The sequence below is a fragment of the Elephas maximus genome, chromosome 3 (assembly GCF_024166365.1).
Source record: "Elephas maximus indicus isolate mEleMax1 chromosome 3, mEleMax1 primary haplotype, whole genome shotgun sequence".
Classification (NCBI taxonomy): Eukaryota; Metazoa; Chordata; class Mammalia; order Proboscidea; family Elephantidae; genus Elephas; species Elephas maximus.
In genome coordinates this window covers 161697309-161716754 of record NC_064821.1, presented here as the reverse complement: position 1 = coordinate 161716754, position 19446 = coordinate 161697309, and the positions used below count along the sequence as shown (strand labels likewise).

The window sequence follows — 19446 nt, the reverse complement described above, 5'->3', positions numbered from 1 at the left end:
TCGTATCATTATTCCCATAAACCAATGGTATATGTGGATGATTTTATCAGAAAACCTATGAATCACAGTTGATAGTTCTTACCCAGCAAAAAGTGTAAAATAGGCTGGAGAGATTTTAGGGCCCCTGTCAGGGTAATAGTGTTAACTTTTCCATCAAAAACGTCCCTCGTTTTTCATTCATTCTTTCAACAGAGGTTCATCGAATATTTGCTGTTGAGAAAGCATTTCGTTAATTGCTTTGTATACTACCTGTATGACTAAAACACAGTCCCTAGCCTAGCCACCCTGCTAGGCACTTAATACACATTATCGCAGCCAGAGTGCTTCTTAGAAGCGAGAATACCGAGACTCTATCTCGCTTACTTTGGACATGTTACCAGGGGCCAATCCTGGGAGAAGGACATCATGCTTGTCAAAGTGAGGGTCAGTGAAAAGGAGGAAGACCCTCAATGAGATGGATGGGCACAGTGACTGCAGCTGTGGGCTCAAACATGGCGATGATCCTGAGGGTGGCGCAGGACCAGGCAATGTTTCGTTCTATTAAACATAGGGTTGCTACGAGTCAGAGCCAACTCGACAACGCCTAACATAACATTTCAGTTAATCCCCATAACAGCTTAGAGAAGTTGGTGATACAAGCTCCACTTTACAGGTTTATGGAGATGAATTCACCAATGGTCATAGGATTGGGAAGAGGAAGACCTGGGATTCAAGTCTTCATGTTTGCACTCTTTACACCACATTGTACAGAAGCTCATTATAGACCAGACTTTGCCTCTGTGTGTGTGTTACATGCTGACACCATGACCATGGCATCTACAAAGCTCTCAACGGGAGCTGTGGAAACATTGTTTTCTAAGCTACTGTGATTTTAGTTTGTAGTTCATTGTCCTCCCTAGCATTGTAGATAGCTCTGTATTTATCTGTCATGTATTATAGAGGAAGCAATCAAAACTAAATGGAGAAGTGTAACATGCCAATAACTAGAGGATAACCCACTTGAAACCAAACAAACCGGTTGCTGTGGAGTTGATTCTGACTCATGGCGCCCCCATGTATCAGAGTAGAACTGTGCTCCATACAGTTTTCAATGGCTTATTTTTCAGAAGTAGATTGCCAGGCCTTTCTTCCCAGGCACCTCTGGGTGGACTCAAACCACCAACCTTTCAATTAGAAGCCAAGTATTTAACCACTTACACCACTCAGGGACTCCTAGCCCACCTAAAGGATTGGTTAAACTTTAAAGGTTTTCATGTTTGTCATTTGCAATTCTGTGTATTCTCATTTGCCTGTGGCCATGATACTTCCCTTTCAGAGTTTCCCTTCCAGAGTCCAGTACCTCAAGGTTGTATGTACTGCACCATAGTCATGCAGTGTGGCAGCCCTGCCAAAGTTAATGCAACTTGTCAGGAAGGGAGTTAATGTTATTGATTAACATAAGGAATACAGAGCACAGAGCTGGAGGTCCATTTCCTAAGCAACTGACCATATTTTTGTTGCTTGGTTATGCAAGCTTCCAGATCTTGTGGGCATGAATCAAAGAGGTTGTAGGTGTGCTCATGAGAGGCGTACTCATTTTGTGTGCTGTTAGACAGGGAAGCTGCAGCTTTACGACTTGGCCTCTGGAAATCTGCTGGAGACGATAGATGCACATGATGGAGCTTTGTGGTCCATGTCCCTCTCTCCAGATCAGGTACCCAAACTACATGTTAAACATCTGGACTTCAGCATTCTGGCTGCATTTCTCAGTTTTTACATCAAGGTTCTACTGCTGCTTAAGAAAGATTTCACTCAGAATTTCTTTTTTTTAAAAAAAAAAAACAAAACAAAAACCTTGCTTTTTGTGTAACCTTTAGGCTTCAGCTATGATGCCCTCTCATATACCTGCTAATGTGATTAGCTGTCTTTATGAAATGAACTCTTGCTCAGCTGCTCTTGATCGTCAGCTAACATGACATCACACTGCTTACCCTTACGATTTTTTCCTGCGATTTGTGATACTTCTTAAGAAGTATTTTTTTGGGCAACACAAGGCAGAGAGTAGAGTAGACTTTTCTGTTCCCTGAAGTTTAAACATCTATGATAATATAAGACTGGTATTTTTAACAAACATGCCAGCCCTTACAAATCAATAAAAGTGTGCTCCCTTTCAAAGGAGCCACCCTATTTGAGTAATGGTGCTGTCGCTCAGGACGCTTTGAGTTTGTTGTTGTTTTTCTTTTATTGTAAGACTATCACCTGCTTGTTTGAATATTCTCAATGATGGCAAACCGTTGGTGGCCAGATTCAGTGAGGGTAGATACTGTTTATGGAGAAAATACATCCAGAATTTAGAGTGGGTAGTGAATGCTGTTTGGGGTCCAGATAACTGTGAATTTAAAATAGTAACGATGTCTCACATTTATGTAGTGCTCTACCATTTCCAAAGTATTTCACATCTATGTCATTTATTATTTTCACAATGGTTTTGTAAACTAGGTAATTTTTCTATATTTGTTTGCAATGTTATATATCCATAAAGTGAGTGAATAGGTATCTGAAGTCCAGTTCTCTGACTTTGTGTTTTATTACCTTTGCACTAACGCTGTAATGTATTGAGACTAATTTTCTTGTGATTTGAAAACTGTTACAAACCTGTTTTAAGCAGGAACAGCATTGTAGGAATAAATTTATACCTTCTGAGGTGAATACTTTGATCAAATTTATTTAAAGTATCCAGTGTATGTATATTTGTTAAACTCGTTTTACTACGTTTGGTAGTTGTCTTCTCAAGTGGAGCAAAAAACCCACAATGTTCATTAAGCATGTTGCTTTCTGATACAGAACAAAGTATAACTAGGGCTTTTCATTCGTTATTATCTATCTGTGTTAGTCTGTGCTGGGATTTCTCATGTAAGGTCTTGGGTAACAGCTCCAGATAGCAATGAATGGGGTTTAAGGACAAGCCACAATTTTAATTCTTACCCCATGCCATTAAAATCATTTTTTTTAAAAAGAATGGTTATGTCTTTTTATCAGAGTTTCTGTGCTACCTAAAATAGTTTTTAACTGAAATGTCATTTGATTTCCAGCGTGGCTTTGTGACAGGTAGTGCAGATAAATCTGTCAAGTTCTGGGATTTTGAGTTGGTGAAAGACGAAAATAGTACCCAAAAGAGGTAAGTGGACATTTTTTATTGGTGTCCATTTTTTGGGAAGCCATTGAATGGCTTTTTAACATATGTACCTCATAGGACCCTTTTGTAATAAGTTGAACTCAGAAGTTTTTTTGCAGGGGGGTTTGTATGTATGTATGAAAATATACCCAGTAAAACATATGCAAATTCAACAATTTCTGCATGTACAATTCAGTTACATTGATTAAATTCTTCAAGTTGTGCAACCATTCTCACTGTCCTTTTCCAAATTATTTCGCCACCATTAACATAAACTCACTGCCCCCTGAGCATCTCATCTGACCTTTTGGGTTGCTGTTGTCAATTTGATCCCATGTAGAAATTCTTTACTAATTAAGCTAAACTGTTGTTTGGTTTAAAGATGGTTTCAGGGGATAGTTTCGGTTTAAAGTTTAAAGGTTATCTCAGGGCAATAGCTTTGAGGGGTCATCCAGCCTCAGTGGCTCCAAAAAGTCGATTTCATGAGAATTTGAAATTCTGTTCTGCATTTTCTCCCTTTTGATCAGGATCCTTTTATAGAATCTTTGATCAAAACTGAACTCAGGAGTGTTTTTAGAATTGTCTGTTTATAGAGTACTCATTTATTTTTTCTTGGTTCTTTCTATGATGCTAGACTTTCTGTGAAGCACACCCGAACCTTGCAACTAGATGAGGATGTCCTGTGTGTCAGTTACTCTCCCAACCAAAAGCTCTTGGCTATGTCTTTGCTGGACTGCACTGTGAAAATTTTCTACGTTGACACTCTGAAGGTACAGTGGTTATGCCCGAGTATTTCCTTTCTTTCTGACTGACCCTTAGGAATTTAGGTTGAGACTATACGGAAGTAGCCTTGACTGTGCCCAGCAGTACAATGGTTCTAAAAATTTGCATGTGAATCAAACCATTTTGTATACACTAGGGAAGCTCAATTTTAAAAGAATCCTGTGGGTCATAAATTTTGTTCAAAGCAAGTTGTATTTTATATATTCAGAATTAATGTGCCTAGAAGGTCCTCTAGTAGCCACTAGTTTTAAGAGGATTAATAGTTGTTCTGGCTGTGATTCCACACATCAGGATCATTTAGGTTGCTTTTAAAATTCTAGATTACTGGGCCCTACGTCCAGAGAGTCTGTCCTAGGACCCAGAGAGCAGGACTGGGTTGGACCTGGGAATATTTTTTGTTCAACAAGTGCCCCAGAGTCTTTTCAGCTGAGATCCAGAGAACATCTCTCTGTCACAATCTAACTGAGGCAGTAGTAGGCTCCTATGGGTGGCCTTAGCTCCACTACATCACAGTATTCTTGCCAAGTGCATACACGATCCGTATAGTGGGCACAAGTACTCTTAACGGGCTGCTGTCAGTGGTTTTGTCTTTGAAAATATCACATAAAGCAATCCAGAATAGTGTTTAAAGTTTTAAACTTATATTTTAGACCCACATGCAATAAATCATGTTTTTTTTTTTTATACCTTACAAACAAATGTGAATTAATTATTTATATTCCTTTTTTTTTTTTTTTTTTTACATTTAGTTTTTTCTCTCATTGTATGGACACAAACTGCCGGTTCTATGCATGGACATCTCTTATGTAAGTAAAATTTAGGTGGTATCTCAGTAACAGTACATTTCCTAAAGGAAACCTTGTCTCGGTTCTTGGCTTGATATCCTTCATGTAGAGTATTTCATCATCCTAGTGTATATCTGACTTCTCCAAAAATAGTCGTAAAATAATATGTATTGTGATCACGCCTTAAATACATATGCTACTTCAGTGTTTTCAGAATGCTTTTACAATATCTCAGTTCTCATAACTAACGCCCTTTGGTGGCTTCCCCAAATGATACTTTACTCTCGAAAATACTGTAATTGGTAGAGCGCCTTGAAATATGCAAGACAGTCGAAAAGGCATCCCCCTCTGTTTTAAAGGATAGTACTGTTGAGGAGAATGGAACTTGGCTTTGTATTTAGATATTTTTAATGCTTTGCACTGTATATACTTTGTGTTTTTACCAAATCACATTTTTGTAAGATGTCTAGTTGTGATTGGCAACGTGTATGTTAAAAACCATCTGTGATCTGTGTGAAAGTAATTGAATTCATGTTCTAGCTGTCTGTGATTAGTGGCACTAACAGAGCAAGCTGCAGAATTAAAAATATTTCCAGTTTTTTATGTTGACAACCATCTGAACTAGGCATTGAAATACAAAAGATAACAGAAACAGTGAAGGAAGCAGGATAACAGGCTAGGTTATAAACATTCTAGCAGACTTGGAGATACTAGAGATTCTTTACCTTGTCTGTTTAACTAAGTAAATAAATAACCTACATTAAGGCATATCACTGCCCTCTGGCAATACAAAAATATTTAAGCCACAGAATTCTTGGTTTCACTTAGCAAGTTTTTTAAATAGCTCTGTAGAAAAAGCAAATAATTAGATGCTCTTGGTAGAGAGATGAAATTTTTTTTTTTTGAGCATTGATTTTAATTAATGTTTTTGAAAGAAATGGGTTAGATGTTCTGGTTAGCTTTTCTTTATCTAAGTTACAGTGTTCAAATAACCAAGTAATGTTTCACTCCTCTTTGTTACAGGATGGGGCACTAATAGCAACCGGCTCTGCTGATAGAAATGTGAAAATCTGGGGCTTGGACTTTGGGGACTGCCACAAGTCTCTGTTTGCACATGATGACAGGTAATTGTGGTCTTTTCAAAGGTCTCCCTGTGAGTCACTATCACTTCCCTTGGGTATCTGTGTCTATTATTCAGTGTTCTAGTGATAAAGTGAAAAGTTCTGCAATGTAAATAGTCTGATACTCCAGAACTAGCTATTTAAAAGCTATACCTGGAAACCTTTAGTGTCTATAAAACTCTTTTTACTAACCTGGACTTCGATGACATTTGAATACTTCTCTCACTCTTCAGTGTGATGTACCTACAGTTTGTACCCAAGTCTCACCTCTTCTTCACTGCTGGGAAAGACCGTAAGATTAAGCAGTGGGATGCAGACAAATTTGAGCACATACAAACTCTGGAGGTAAACTCTTAGCGGCTTTGCTTGATCAGTACTTGAAGGTTAAGTGTTAATCTCCCACTAATGTAAGTAAGTAGTGGTCTGTGAAGTATTCTTATTCAGGGTTTTTTATTTTATTTTTGCTTTTTCTTTCTTTAGGGGCACCACCAGGAAATATGGTGCTTGGCTGTTAGCCCCCGTGGCGACTATGTTGTGTCATCATCCCATGACAAATCTCTGAGACTTTGGGAGAGAACAAGGGAGCCACTTATTCTTGAGGAAGAAAGGGAGATGGTGAGAATTTAGGCTTAGGTACAGATATGCTAGTGGGTGTCGGGCAGGCTGTGTCAGCTGAAGTTTTCCATCAGTCACACCACATTCAAGAACCTCCAAGAGATGTGCTCCAAGACCAGTGTCACCCATTTCAGAAGCCAGCAGAGACGAAGATGTCATTAGTGGATTATATCTTGGAAGAAGCAGCTTCTCACTGCTTCCTTTTCACTTCACATAGCGACCAGGTTTTTCTCTCATATTAACTTATATCTGTCTCTTGACAGCAAAGGGAAGCAGAATATGAGGAGAGTGTGGCCAAAGAAGACCAACCAGCAGTAAGTAAATCTTTAGGGGCCTGAGATTGTTCCTTGTTAGCTATCTTATTGAAATTTACTACAATCTCAAGAATTTCTAATGGAATTAGAATTGGGGCTAGATGCTAAAGCCATGACCAGCTAATATGGTGAAGAGTCTCTGTAGTGCTTTTTATTTAACTGTATGTCCTGAATTTAGGGGACAAGTGATTTTTTTTTTTGTATTGGATACTTGTCATTGTGGCTTTTTTTTTTTTTTAAGGAGGATCGTGCTTTAGGTAGTTAAATTAATTCACTGTAGAACTGTAGAACAAAAGAAGAAAGAAATTTGAGGAATTGGATGTTCTCTTTAAACATTTGTACCAGCAGGATATGCCTATGATAATGCATATAATAAATACTTAACAGTGTCTGCAACTTAGGGTAGCATTCAACTCGTGGTAGCTGATAATACTGTTATCGTTATTGTAAAATAAAAATGCCTTTTCTTTTACAGAGGTAGATTAATTCCTTGGCTCTTTAATTCCTGTCAACAATATTATTCAATGATCTCTTTGTTTCTGGCAGGTTCCAGGGGAGACTCCAGGTGAGAACTACTTTACTGGAAAGAAGACTATTGAAACAGTCAAAGCAGTAAGTTGACATATAATGTAGTATCTCATTTCTTAATAGAACCCCAATGGGATCTCAAATTTTTAGTAAAAACCTTACTCTTTATCAACCAAACACCCCTTTTGTGGCAAAAAGTTGATGAAATCTAAAGATGGAGATCATAACCTCTGTGTTTCTCCCTTACAGCCAGGGATAGTTACAGTCCTGAGTCTGTTTGATCGATGCATGGTTTCTAGAAAGGAAAGCTGAGCTGCTCCTGAAAGTAGCACCTTGCAGGTGTTCTGTGAACTGCGCTACTCAGGGCGTCCAGATATGGTTCCACCCAAGTCCATGACACTTAGTCTCCTCCCCATAAAAGAAAAACCAAAGACTCATTTAAATACTGTTTGACACTTTTAGCACATCTTTATTAAACTGAGTCAGCCTACTGCTTTTGGAAAATTTCTAATCAAGCCTTCTAGTTGCAGCGTCCTAGGGTTTGTTTTTTTTTAGGGTGATGGAGTGTGTTGTGATGATCGCTGTCCTTTGTCATCTGTAGGCTGAGAGGATCATGGAGGCTATAGAGCTATACCGAGAGGAAACTGCAAAAATGAAAGAACACAAAGCCATTTGTAAAGCTGCAGGGAAAGAGGTAAATAGTCCCATTAAATTATGCTCTGGGAAACAGTTATAAATAGAGACAATTCCTGAGAAGGAAACCACCGTTTCAGGGTTTATTAAGTTACACCAGGAAATAAGACAAATGTAATAGAATCTCTTGTAATTCAAGTATTAGAAAAAGGGAATAGAAGAGCTGTGGGAAGAAGGAAGCTTGGTCTTCAAAGGGAAGGGGAGGACGTTATAGATTGAGGTGATTATTGTACTGTCAGGTACACACTGGTTTAATTGTTGGTTTGGGGATGGGGCAGGGTAGCCATTTCAGGAGTTTAGTATTGCCCAGCATTTTGCCCAAACTCATTCCTGAGTACTGTAAAAATTAAAGAGCCTGATAATTCTTTTACACTCTTAGTTTTTAGGGTCTCTAGTTTTTTCAAAATTGGAAAATACTGTTATCACCCTGCCTGTAATAAGCACTATCAAAAGTCTTGTTTTTTAGTGATTTGGTTTAATAATTCTTCATAGGTTCCTCGTCCCCTCAACCCCATCCTGATGGCGTATGGCAATATCTCAGTGAGTAGAATGTCTCACCGTTTCCCCTTGGTTATTCACAGGTTATTTTCAGGGGCAAGAGAGAAAACGAAGAGGCATTGTGATTTGGGGGACGGGTATGTCGGGAAATGTTGTTGCTTTCAAAATCTCTCTTGAACGGTGGTATCTTCTAGGATATTTTGTATCTCAAAAGGACCACTTTAGCGTAACTTCCAAGTGAGCCTTTTTGGTGGTACTGTACTGGCATTCTCTGTTTTCAGGTGTTAATTTATGTGCAGTGTTCAAAGCACTCAAGATTTTATTAACCTAAATGAACTTTGAAATTGAAGTTTTTGGAGGAGAAGTTGACATAAATCAGTCAGATAAATGAGGGGCAAGAGAAAGAAAGCAATGAATGGACATTAACCTAGCAATATCTAGCTGCTTGGTATTTGACTCGCACGTCTTGTTCATGTTCATGATAATCATGTAAATCAGTGTGTCTTCATTGTATACATATGGAAACGGAACTGACTTACAGGTACAAAGTAACATAGCTGCTAGGTGACAGAGCTGGAGTGTGAACCCAGATATGTCTTCGTTGTATACATATGAAAACTGTACTGACTTACAGATACAAGGTAACATAGCTGGTAGGTGACAGAGCTGGAGTGTGAACCCAGATGTGTCTTCGTTGTATGCATATGAAAACTGTACTGACTTACAGATACAAGGTAACGTAGCTGGTAGGTGACAGAGCTGGAGTGTGAACCCAGATGTGTCTTCATTGTATACATATGAAAACTGTACTGACTTACAGATACAAGGTAACATAGCTGGTAGGTGACAGAGCTGGAGTGTGAACCCAGATGTGTCTTCGTTGTATACATATGAAAACTGTACTGACTTACAGATACAAGGTAACATAGCTGGTAGGTGACAGAGCTGGAGTGTGAACCCAGATGTGTCTTCATTGTATACATATGAAAACTGTACTGACTTACAGATACAAGGTAACATAGCTAGAGTGTGAACCCAGATCTGATTAATTCCAAAGCCCAGTCTCTTCTTGCCATTTTAGAACACTATTTCTCAAGTGAGAGAGGGGTCCCTGTCCTTTAGGAGATGGAAATTAGAGTGCTTCAATAGAAACCAACGAAGAGAATCACTAATGGTGTTTTCCTTCCTTTGTAGCCTTCAGCGTATGTATTAGAGATTTTTAAAGGAATCAAGTCAAGGTGAGTCCTAGTGCACAACTAATATAATTTGGTCAGCTAAAGACATTTATCAGATGCTTATTTGAGTATATTTTGGAAAGAATACTGAAGTGGGGGAATAAAAGAAGTTTTTTGTAATTGACAGTTACCTCCTTTATAGATTTAACTATGTCAAAATCTTGATGGAAAATAATTTCATTATAATACCTTTTTGAAGTGCTAGAGCATGGAGACTCCTGAAGTGTAAAGGGACAAATGAAGGGTGGTACTCCTTTTATGTGATAGGTAATGAAGTAATTAATTTGATCAGAAGTGCCACCTGTTAACATTTTTTTTTTATATTTCCTTAGGCATATTTTGTATGTACTTATACAACTGGAATCATACTATATAGTTTTCTATCCTCTTTTTCGCATAATATTGCCTGCGCAGTTACTCATTTTATTAACACTCTTCAAAAACCCATCATTGAATTAATCCCAAATATTCCGTTGCATGAATAATACTGTTGGATGTGTCGCGTTCTTTTTTACTGTCTAGAATACTTCAATGAAAACCTTTACACATAAGTCTTTGTGTAGCAGTCTAATAACTGGTCAGCAGGCATGAATTTTTTAGACGTTTAGATTGCTGAATTGCCTCCCAAAGTGCTTTCTACTAGTTTCTACCAGGATTTTAAAAATTCTTTGCCAGTTTGAAAGGCAAAAGGTAGTGTTGTGTTATTTTCATTTCTCTTGATTATTGGTGAAGTTAGTTTTTATCTTATTTATTGGCCATTTCTATTGATTTTTATGAATTTTTAGTTAATATCTTTTTTGTGCTCTTTAGGTTTTAAGAATTTGCTATTTTTTAAGAATTCTTTATGTGCTTTGTCATATATTTTTAAAAATAATTCTTTCTTGTTTATGATTTAAAGGGCCCTGGTGGCACAGTGGTTAAAGTGCTGAGCTGTTGACTGCTAGCCACTCCGCAGGAGAAAGATGTGGCAGCTTCCTCCCTTAAAATTTAAAGCCTTGGAAACCTTATAGGGACAGTTCTACTCTGTCCTACAGGGTAGCTATGAGTTGGAATTGGCAGCCACGAGTTTGGTTTGGTTCGATTTGGTGATTTACCTTTTGATTTTTAATTCTGAGTTCCACCCACTAAAGGTTATCATTTTTTATAACCATAATATCTAAATATATCCCTAACAAGAAATAAACAGGACCTATGTGAGAAAAATGATGAAACTTTACTAGAGAAATACAAAAGAAACCTTAGATGAATGGAGACATACATACACATTACTAAATGGGAAGACTTGTAAATACTTAATTTTTCTTAAACTATAGGTTTGTAATTCCAATTGGAATTTCTAATTCGAATTGGTGAAATGGTACTAGAGAGTACAACAGTCCAGAACTAGTAATAAGAGGGGGAATAATCACTCTCCCAGATCAAAAAGCTACAAGACCAGCAATAATTACCGTAGTGGGGGATTGGTATCAGAATCAATAGATCGTCAAAACCGACCCAGCAGTTCTGAAACAGACTGTGTTATATATACGGACTCAATATACGGTAAAAGAAGTGAGACAGGGTGGATTGGTCAACAAAAGGCTTTGCAGAAGTCGGTTATTTGGAGGGGGAGCAAGTTAAGATTCTCCCACCAAGCCATGGACCAGATGTGTTCTAAATAGATTTAAAAATTAAATATTAAAAAAAAATCTATAATACAGACAAATATTTAACTTAGAATAGGCAAGATCTTTTCAAGCATAAAAACAGTAGGAAAAATAGTAAAGGGAAAGATTTAGAAGTTGACCATACTAAGAAATGTGGCCTTTTTTTAATGTTTATGTTTTTCCCTCCCTCAGCGAGCTGGAGGAATCTCTGCTTGTGCTCCCTTTCTCTTACGTCCCAGACATTCTTCAGCTCTTCAGTGAGTTCGTGCAGCAGGGCTCTGATGTTGAACTTCTGTGTAGGTGCCTCTTCTTTCTCCTCAGGTAACGCCCTTTCCAGAGAACGCTGTGTACTCAGCATGTCTGATTCTGGTAGGAAGTTAACTGAAGCTGCTGCCAACACTTCGGGACGGAGAAATCTTACGATTCAGTTTCAGAGACTGTTTCACAGAATTTCCGTGCTGCCTGACATAAGCTGTTTCTCATCTTTGGGAATCAGTCTTGCCCTTAGAACAAGATTAGTGATGACCCACCTCTTTGATTAATATGAGGTAACATAGGAATGGAAACCCTGGTGGCGTAGTGGTTAAGTGCTACTAACCAAAAGGTCGGCAGTTCGAATCCACCGGTGCTCCTTGGAAGCCCTATGGGGCAGTTCTGTCCTGTCCTGTAGGGTCGCTAGGAGTCCGAGTTGACCTGATGGCAATGGGTTTTTAATATAGGAGTGCTTCCTCATGGGCCTCAAGGTCACAGTCTGGTTCTAGTCAGTTTGCTGAAAGCCACTTTCCTGAATGGTCAGATTACTTAAGTTGTCGTTTCTTTTCAACTATTTAGTTTAAGCTAAATGGTTTTTGTCTCATTTCCATAACAGCATTTTAAGAAATGCTCATTTATTTCTCCAGGTGCAAAGGGAAAAGTAGGGCATGTAGAGAGAAAAACTAAGGAACATAAAGAGAATGTTATCATGAGATTATATTAAGTGTGAAAGATTCTTGCTAATGTGTAATTGAAAAGGGTATGTTTACAAAGACTTAAGAATGTAGTCTTCTCATCTCCCATTCTTCTTCCCCTCTGTCTTAAGCTGTTGTAGCAGGGAACAGGAAAAGGGACAAACTGAACATCCCTTAAAATGTTGTTACGGAGACAAAATAAAACCGGCCAGTCAATACTATATAGTTAAAAGAAACAGGTATATTTAGTGACTTGACTGAGTTGGCCCGTTTTGGTGATTCTCAATCCTTTATTCCTTGTATTTTACCGGGTTAGTAGCAAAAGAAGAATAGTGATGTGTTTATATTATTTTTTTGCAATATTTATATTTTGGGCAAGTTGTAAGGACAAATTTATACTCAACAATACTTCTGTAATTTCTTAATGCCATGGTGTGTGTACTGTTGAATAGGGGTCGCTGATTGTAAAAGAAACACCAAGAATACTCTGGCATATCAGAGAGTTGTAGATGGGTTGTTGGTGTCAGGTGCAGTCGAGTTGGTTCCAACTCAGCGCCCCTGTGTACAACAGAACAGAAGACTACTCCTGCACCATTCTCACAATCGTTGTTACACTTGAGCCCATTGTTGCAGCCACTGTGTCAATCTATCTCACCGAGGGTCTTCCTCGTTTTGCTGACCCTCTACTTTACCAAGCATAATATCCTTCAGAGACTGGTCCCTACTGATGACATGTCCAAAGTACGTGAGACAAGTCTTGCCATCCTTGCTTCTAAGGAGCATCTTGGCTATATTTCTCCTTAAGATAAATTTGTTCTTTTGGTAGTTCATGGTATATTCAATGTTCTTTGCCAACACTATAATTCAAAGACATCAATTCTTTTTTGGTCTTCCTTATTCATTGTCCAGCTTTTTTGCATGCATATGAGGTGATTGAAAACACCATGGCTTGGGTCAGGCACACCTTAGTCTTCAAGGTGGCATCTTTGCTTTTTAACACTTTAGAAAGATGGGTACTACCTGACAAATTGGTATGGCAAGGTTACAGTTGAGAGTGAACATGGAGATTAAAGGAGCATGAATTTTTCAAGTGCACCTTGGTATTCCAAGTCAGAGTATCACTCTGTCTTTTTTCTTTGCTGCGACTTCATCAGAAATTTTAATATATCTTTGTTGAGTTAGCATTTCTCAGACGGCTCATTCTCTCTCTGAGCTTTCCATAAAATAGCATTGTCAAAATCTCTGGCTAGCTGGTAGATAGCTAGGAAAAGAACATTGTGAATGAGTTGAGCATATCACAAAGTTTATTTTTAAAATTGTCAGCAGATAGAACTGAATAGTAGGGAAACAGACTTCTTTAGCTTTTTTTGCTAGATACATTTTTACACCCCATTTTGTTTTCATATTGTTTGTAAGGGTACGCTTACTATTTCTAGAAGAATCAGATCCTTCTTTACAACATGGCTCTTTTTTATTTTTCTATAGAATTCATTTTGGGCAGATCACTAGTAACCAAATGCTTGTGCCAGTGATTGAAAAATTAAAGGAAACAACTATTTCAAAAGTCAGCCAAGTCCGGGTAAGTATTTTTGTAGAGGTACAATAATGAGAGAAAAATATATGTGACTTAGTAGCATTGAAGGCTGTGCCTTGTCTTTGGCAGTATTGAATAGGCATACAAGTGCATTTGAGAAGAGGTTTTTTTTTGGAGCTGCTAGGAATAGAGAAACCCAAGAAAACATCTTAGAGAGGGAAGGTGAAATAATAAACAGCATCAGTTCCCCTGACTCAAACACGCTACTGTATTGAACTGAGGTGGGAGAAAGTTTAATGTCTTTTGTATTCCTCTCCAGGATCTTATTGGCTTCAATTTGGCTGGTCTTGATTATCTCAAGAGGGAGTGTGAGGCAAGAAGTGAAGTTATGTTTTTTGCTGATGCCACAAGCAACTTGCAAGAAAAGAAAAGGAAGAGGAAAAAGAGGGAGAAGCTAATTTTAACAGTGACTTAGAAATGAAATGTGGTGCCTTTTTCTACTCTTTTCTTAAAAGGACTTCTAAACTGAATAGCAGTAGAGTTGGCATAAAAATACCAAATAACGGAGGATCATGTTGCAGAAGATTTCAGGATGTGGTTCCCAGCTTTGCATGAGGGAATTCCAGCAGGGGACTATGGGCTCCATTTCTTGGGCTCAAAGGCATGATTGGTGTAAAAGTCCTTGTGTGTTCTCAAACTCCTGCAGAAGTTGTTCCCTTTATATTTCTAGCAGGAAGCAAAGACTTTTTAAAATTAGGTATTTACTTCACTAGAGTTGAAATTAATATTTCAAACCTTTTCATTTCTTTTATAGCAGATGATTTGTTGGATGACTTATTACCTCTTTGTACTAATTAGGCTTTACCTCTTATTGAGACAGGCTCATAATTGATTGCCCTTTGCCCATAAACACAGTCATGCACTTTACAGCTGAAAGAAGCTGTAAAAAGTATTTAGAAGAGCCTTCCTACACATAACCCCTTGCAGATTGTTTTATATCTGTATATATAAAAAAAGATTGTAATTGCTGTTTATTCTTCTCTGAATGAAATAGTTGTTTCTAATTAAAGAGTAGTCAAAGTGAGATAGATGTCTTTCTGGACTTCTGGGTAATTAATATACTATATGAGTATATATAGTTATATATCTGCTAGGGATTTGGGGAGTTGGGATTGGTTTGGGAAAAGAGATTGACTTAGGTGTCTTTTTGGTCCTAGGCATTTCTTTGCGGGAAGTTTTTAAATTACTAATTCAATCTCCTTATTTGTTACAGGTCTGTTCAAGTTTTCTTTATCTTCTTGAGTCGGTTTTGGTAGTTTGTGCCTTTCTATGAATTTATTTCATCTCAGTAACTGTGTTACAGGTGTTACTATTTTCTTTCCAGGCTCAGAGTTTTGGCGGCTTGGCTCTCTGTGTCCCAAACCTTGCATCTGTTAGTGTTCCCAAGCATAACACAACCACTGAAGTGAGATAAAGGATACACCAAAAAACAAAACCCATTGTCATCAGGTCAGTTCCGATAATAGCGATGCTCTAGGACAGAGTAGAACAGACCCATAAGGTTTTCAAAGAGTGGCTGGTGGATTCGAACTGCCGACCTTTTGATTAGCAACTGAGCTCTTAACCACTGTGCCACCAGGACTCCAATTGCCAGATAGAACAAGAGGAAAGAGAATTTTGGCATAGCTTTCCTGAAGGCTTAACTATGAAAAGGTAAGAGAATAGATAATAAAATATATTCTAGGTGTTTTCCAATCTGACCAATCAACTTTTAGGTGGCTGTTGTTGCTACTAGGGAGAGGAGTTGCTTAATTCTCAAAATATGTCTCAACTATTGATTAAAGCAGAGGCTGAATCCACATCCTGTTTGTGCTTCTTGGAGATGCACATCAAAATCTAAAAAAATTGAAGCATTTCTCCTAACCATTTTTATTGGTTTCCAGGCCAAAACGAGTTCCAGGAGGTCACTCTAAATGGTAATTCCTTTTATGTTTCAAGATTGCTGCTCATTAAGACTCATTAGATTTGAAGGTGCTGCTGAAAGTATTACAGCAATCAAAGGGAAGGGGAACTTGTGACACATGAAGTGATGTGTGCAATTAGTAACCGGGCTGCCTACATCTTTTGGCCAAAATACATGAAACTCTTTACTACTAAAGGTTTGAGGTTAACAGGTGAGCAAAAAAAAAAAAAACGTTTTAAAGCAAGCAGGCTTCTATTCATTAAGTCAGCGTTTATTGGCTTAGCCAGCCATTGGCTAGGTACAATCCGGAGTACAGAAATCATTTAATGAAGGCAGCAACTTACCTGTAACTCTTCAAATGTTGTATTAAGTTACCTATAGAATCCTGTAATGCAACAAAGAAAGGCCTCATAAATGGTTTGTTAGGAGTATTACATTAAGTGTATTTAAATAAATAAATATATAATATACATTTAAAGAAGATACACCTAGTAATTTTGAGATTCCCTCGCTGGAAGTTAGGTGCTTGGTGTATTTGGTAGTCAGTGGTTTCTCAGTGACATCCCATAAGAAATCTAGCAAATCTGTAGCAGAGAATAAGGACAGATCCCAAATCTGTAGCAGAGAATAAGCAGTGGTGTCAGTCCCTGGGCCCAGGACTGTATCTAGGCTTCTACTCACCTGTTTGCTGTAATTGATAAGCCTGGCCAAAGCAGCCATTCCAAGCCAGATCTCACCTGAGAAGGAGAGGGAGGGCATGGATGGGGCCTTAGGAAGAAGCTACCTGGGCTGCACAGACCATCCATAAGCCATTCTCTTTCCTCACAATTTAAGATCCTGAGTTTTGAAAATAAGTTTCTTGAGGTCAACACTACCTTGTATTCCAAGTACTTTCTCATTTTTTCCGAGGTCTTTTTGGGATCCAAGCAGTCTGAGACTAATTGCCCTTGAGTGTGGGCTGGACCTAATGACTGGCTTCTAATGAATAGAATACAGTTAGTCCCTGACTTACAGTGGGGTTCTGTTCCAAGACTCCATCGTAAGTCGCTTCGGATGTAAGTCAAATAGCTCATTTTTCTCCTTTTTTTTAAGTTTCAATTATTATTGTGTTTTATTATCAGTATCTTTATAAATCCAATCTTTATTTGTCTTTGTGGGTGGGAAACATTACATATAAACTTCAGATATATTTTAACATTGTACTTGTATCTGTATATAAAGGTAGTGTGAGGATTAGATATAATGTATATAAAGAGGTAGCTGTTGTAGTTAATGTAAGCAGATATTTTCATTCAACCAGGCCAAGTGTCTCACTGGTTTCTGGCTGTAAGAAGATGAGAGCAAATCTGAGGTCTAAGGCCTCACCTCTGAATGGTTGACATTCAAATTCCCGTTTATTACTTACTGGGTCTAATGTGGAGAAACTTGATGAGACATGAAGACTCCAAGTGTAGAGGAAGAAATTGTAGAAGTCTTCTGGACCATGGGATTTTCTTTTCCCTGAGGAATATCTTTTGGTCTTTTATCATAATTGCTGCTTGTTAAAACTGGTAAAGTACTTGTTAAGGAAAATGATTTTCATGGCTACATGATAAATAACATTATAGAATCATAAAATCTATTTTCTAGCGTCATTAGCCCAATTTTAGTTACTCTTCTGTCTAATGCAAATTCTTCACGTTCAGGCTTAGGGGTGAGAGGATGGACACTGGTCTTTCAGAATTTCTTTTGACTCCCACCACCTAAGTGTATGCTTCTCTCCCAAATGTGACTGGTCCTTTTGTAGAGGCCATCACCATAACTGGGTCCCAAACCATGTCACCATCCAGATTTTAGTTTTTTTTTTTTTTTGAGGGAGAAAGGGGATGGTAGATCTTGGGAAATAGGCTATGGAAGTAGATAAAAGATCTGATAAAACTTGTTCCCATCTATCTGTGCTTAAAAGATGGACTCTAATCTATCTCTGATAACCTGTGTAAAAAGGTTTAAGAGGGCTTGACGTAATTCTCAGAGGCAAAATGGTGCTTTGGCTAATTTCCTTCTGTCACATTGGAAAGACCCTGCCCTCACTACTACAGGAGGAAAAAAAAGTCACGTACCCAGGAAGTTCTTTCCTCATCACTGTATTTTAAATTGCAGTCCTTTCTAATGTTCCCTATGTCCCCGTTTTGAAAACTATTTTTCTCCATTGCACTTATCACCATCATAGTTTGTATTTTACTTTTTTGTTTATTGTCTGCCCTCCCCCTGTCCCGCCCCCAGCTGGAATGTAAGCTACATAGGGCAGGGATTTTTGTCTTATTTTGTTCAGTGTTGTGTTCCCAGTGCCTAGAATACATTAGAGGCACTCAATAATTTTGAAAAATTAAATGAACAAATGAATGATTTCATCTCCATTTCTACTGAAATCAAGGTCATCTTACACAATGTCTCCTAACTTTGTCCTTCACCTGAGAATGTCTCGATCTGTAGTCATCTTCATCCTCTCCCTTACCTAGATTAACTCTTCAACTGTTCTTGATTATTCCCACTTCTGGAAATTCCTGTCTCAATTACTTCCTCTCATTTATATTTTAAATGTCTCTCTTCTGATCCATTCTCTTCAGCCTACAAATATACTTAAATCCACACTAAACTAAAAAACCCTCCTTTTACTTTGTTGCCTCCTTGAGGTACCGTATTCTCTTGGTCTTTCTTTTAATAATGTTTTTTTGAAAGACTATCCAAACTCGATATTTTCTGCTTTCTTCAATACCTAGTCATTCTTTATCCTTTGGAATAATTTTGCCCCAATCAATCCTAACAGCCTTATTTGAATTCGAGTTCTCTTTGACATCTCTATAACATCCGTTAACTGTGTCCATCCTTTGCTTGAAATTCTCTCTATGGCTTATGTGATACTAAATGGTTTTCTAACTCCTTATTCTGTCTCCATTGGCTTCTTTTTCTCCTGTTCCTTAAACAAATCCCAAATTTCTGCTCCTTTCCCATATCTTCAATCATTACCTCTCTGTGGATGATTCTTAAAATTGTTTTTCTCTAGCTCTGACTTCTCAACTGAGATCCAGTCCTGCATATCTATTGTCTTAGACTGGGTTCTCTAAAGAAGCAAAACCAGTAAATGTATATATATATATATACATGTACACACAGAGAGAGAAAGAGATTTATCTCAAGGAAATGGCACCTATGGTTGTAGAGGCTGGCAAGCCCCAAATCCATGGATCAGGCATCAGGCTGGAGGCTTCTCTTGACTCATGGAACTTCAGAGGCTGATGAGCCCAAGATTGGCAGGTTAGATGGCAGGCCACTGGCTCATGGGCTGCTGAGGCTGATGAATCCAAGATCAGCAGTAAGACAACAGGCTGCTGGCTAACAGACTGCAGAGGCTGATGAATCCCAAGATTGGCAGGCTATACGACAGGCAGCTGGCTTGAGTCTCAAGAACCAGAGGTCAGATGATGACAAGCTGGATACAGAATCCAGAGCAAGTGAGCAGTCTTTGCCAGAATGCCATATATATATTGGATACAGGCCACATCCCCAAGGAAAATCCCTTTACAACTGATTGGCTGATCACATCCAATCACATCATGGAGGATGACTACATCATTACACAATTGCCAAACT

General features: G+C 38.2%; 2 protein-coding genes across 6 annotated transcripts in view; one reads left to right on the top strand and one right to left on the bottom strand.

The window, feature by feature from the left end:
* WDR3 (WD repeat domain 3) overlaps positions 1 to 16807 on the top strand; it is a 34290-nt gene extending 17483 nt beyond the window's left edge. For 2 of the 3 annotated variants that reach the window (XM_049879969.1, XM_049879970.1), the window contains exons 13-27: positions 1592 to 1693; positions 3072 to 3157; positions 3789 to 3924; positions 4687 to 4743; positions 5746 to 5846; positions 6077 to 6188; positions 6324 to 6458; positions 6722 to 6772; positions 7319 to 7384; positions 7902 to 7994; positions 8486 to 8533; positions 9686 to 9729; positions 11565 to 11693; positions 13805 to 13898; positions 14173 to 15604. In XM_049879969.1, the coding sequence (XP_049735926.1) occupies positions 1592 to 1693; positions 3072 to 3157; positions 3789 to 3924; positions 4687 to 4743; positions 5746 to 5846; positions 6077 to 6188; positions 6324 to 6458; positions 6722 to 6772; positions 7319 to 7384; positions 7902 to 7994; positions 8486 to 8533; positions 9686 to 9729; positions 11565 to 11693; positions 13805 to 13898; positions 14173 to 14328 (1410 nt within the window). In that variant the 3' untranslated portion in view covers positions 14329 to 15604. Of the gene's footprint in view, positions 1 to 1591; positions 1694 to 3071; positions 3158 to 3788; positions 3925 to 4686; positions 4744 to 5745; positions 5847 to 6076; positions 6189 to 6323; positions 6459 to 6721; positions 6773 to 7318; positions 7385 to 7901; positions 7995 to 8485; positions 8534 to 9685; positions 9730 to 11564; positions 11694 to 13804; positions 13899 to 14172; positions 15605 to 15796; positions 15830 to 16725 lie in introns of those variants that run through there. The other variant, XR_007516723.1, reaches the window with a different exon arrangement.
* The window catches only part of SPAG17 (sperm associated antigen 17), a 257638-nt gene continuing 254363 nt past the window's right edge, over positions 16172 to 19446 (bottom strand). For 2 of the 3 annotated variants that reach the window (XM_049879965.1, XM_049879967.1), the window contains one exon: positions 16866 to 17366. In XM_049879965.1, coding sequence (XP_049735922.1) covers positions 17227 to 17366 — 140 coding nt within the window. In that variant the 3' untranslated portion in view covers positions 16866 to 17226. Of the gene's footprint in view, positions 16202 to 16865; positions 17367 to 19446 lie in introns of those variants that run through there. The other variant, XM_049879966.1, reaches the window with a different exon arrangement.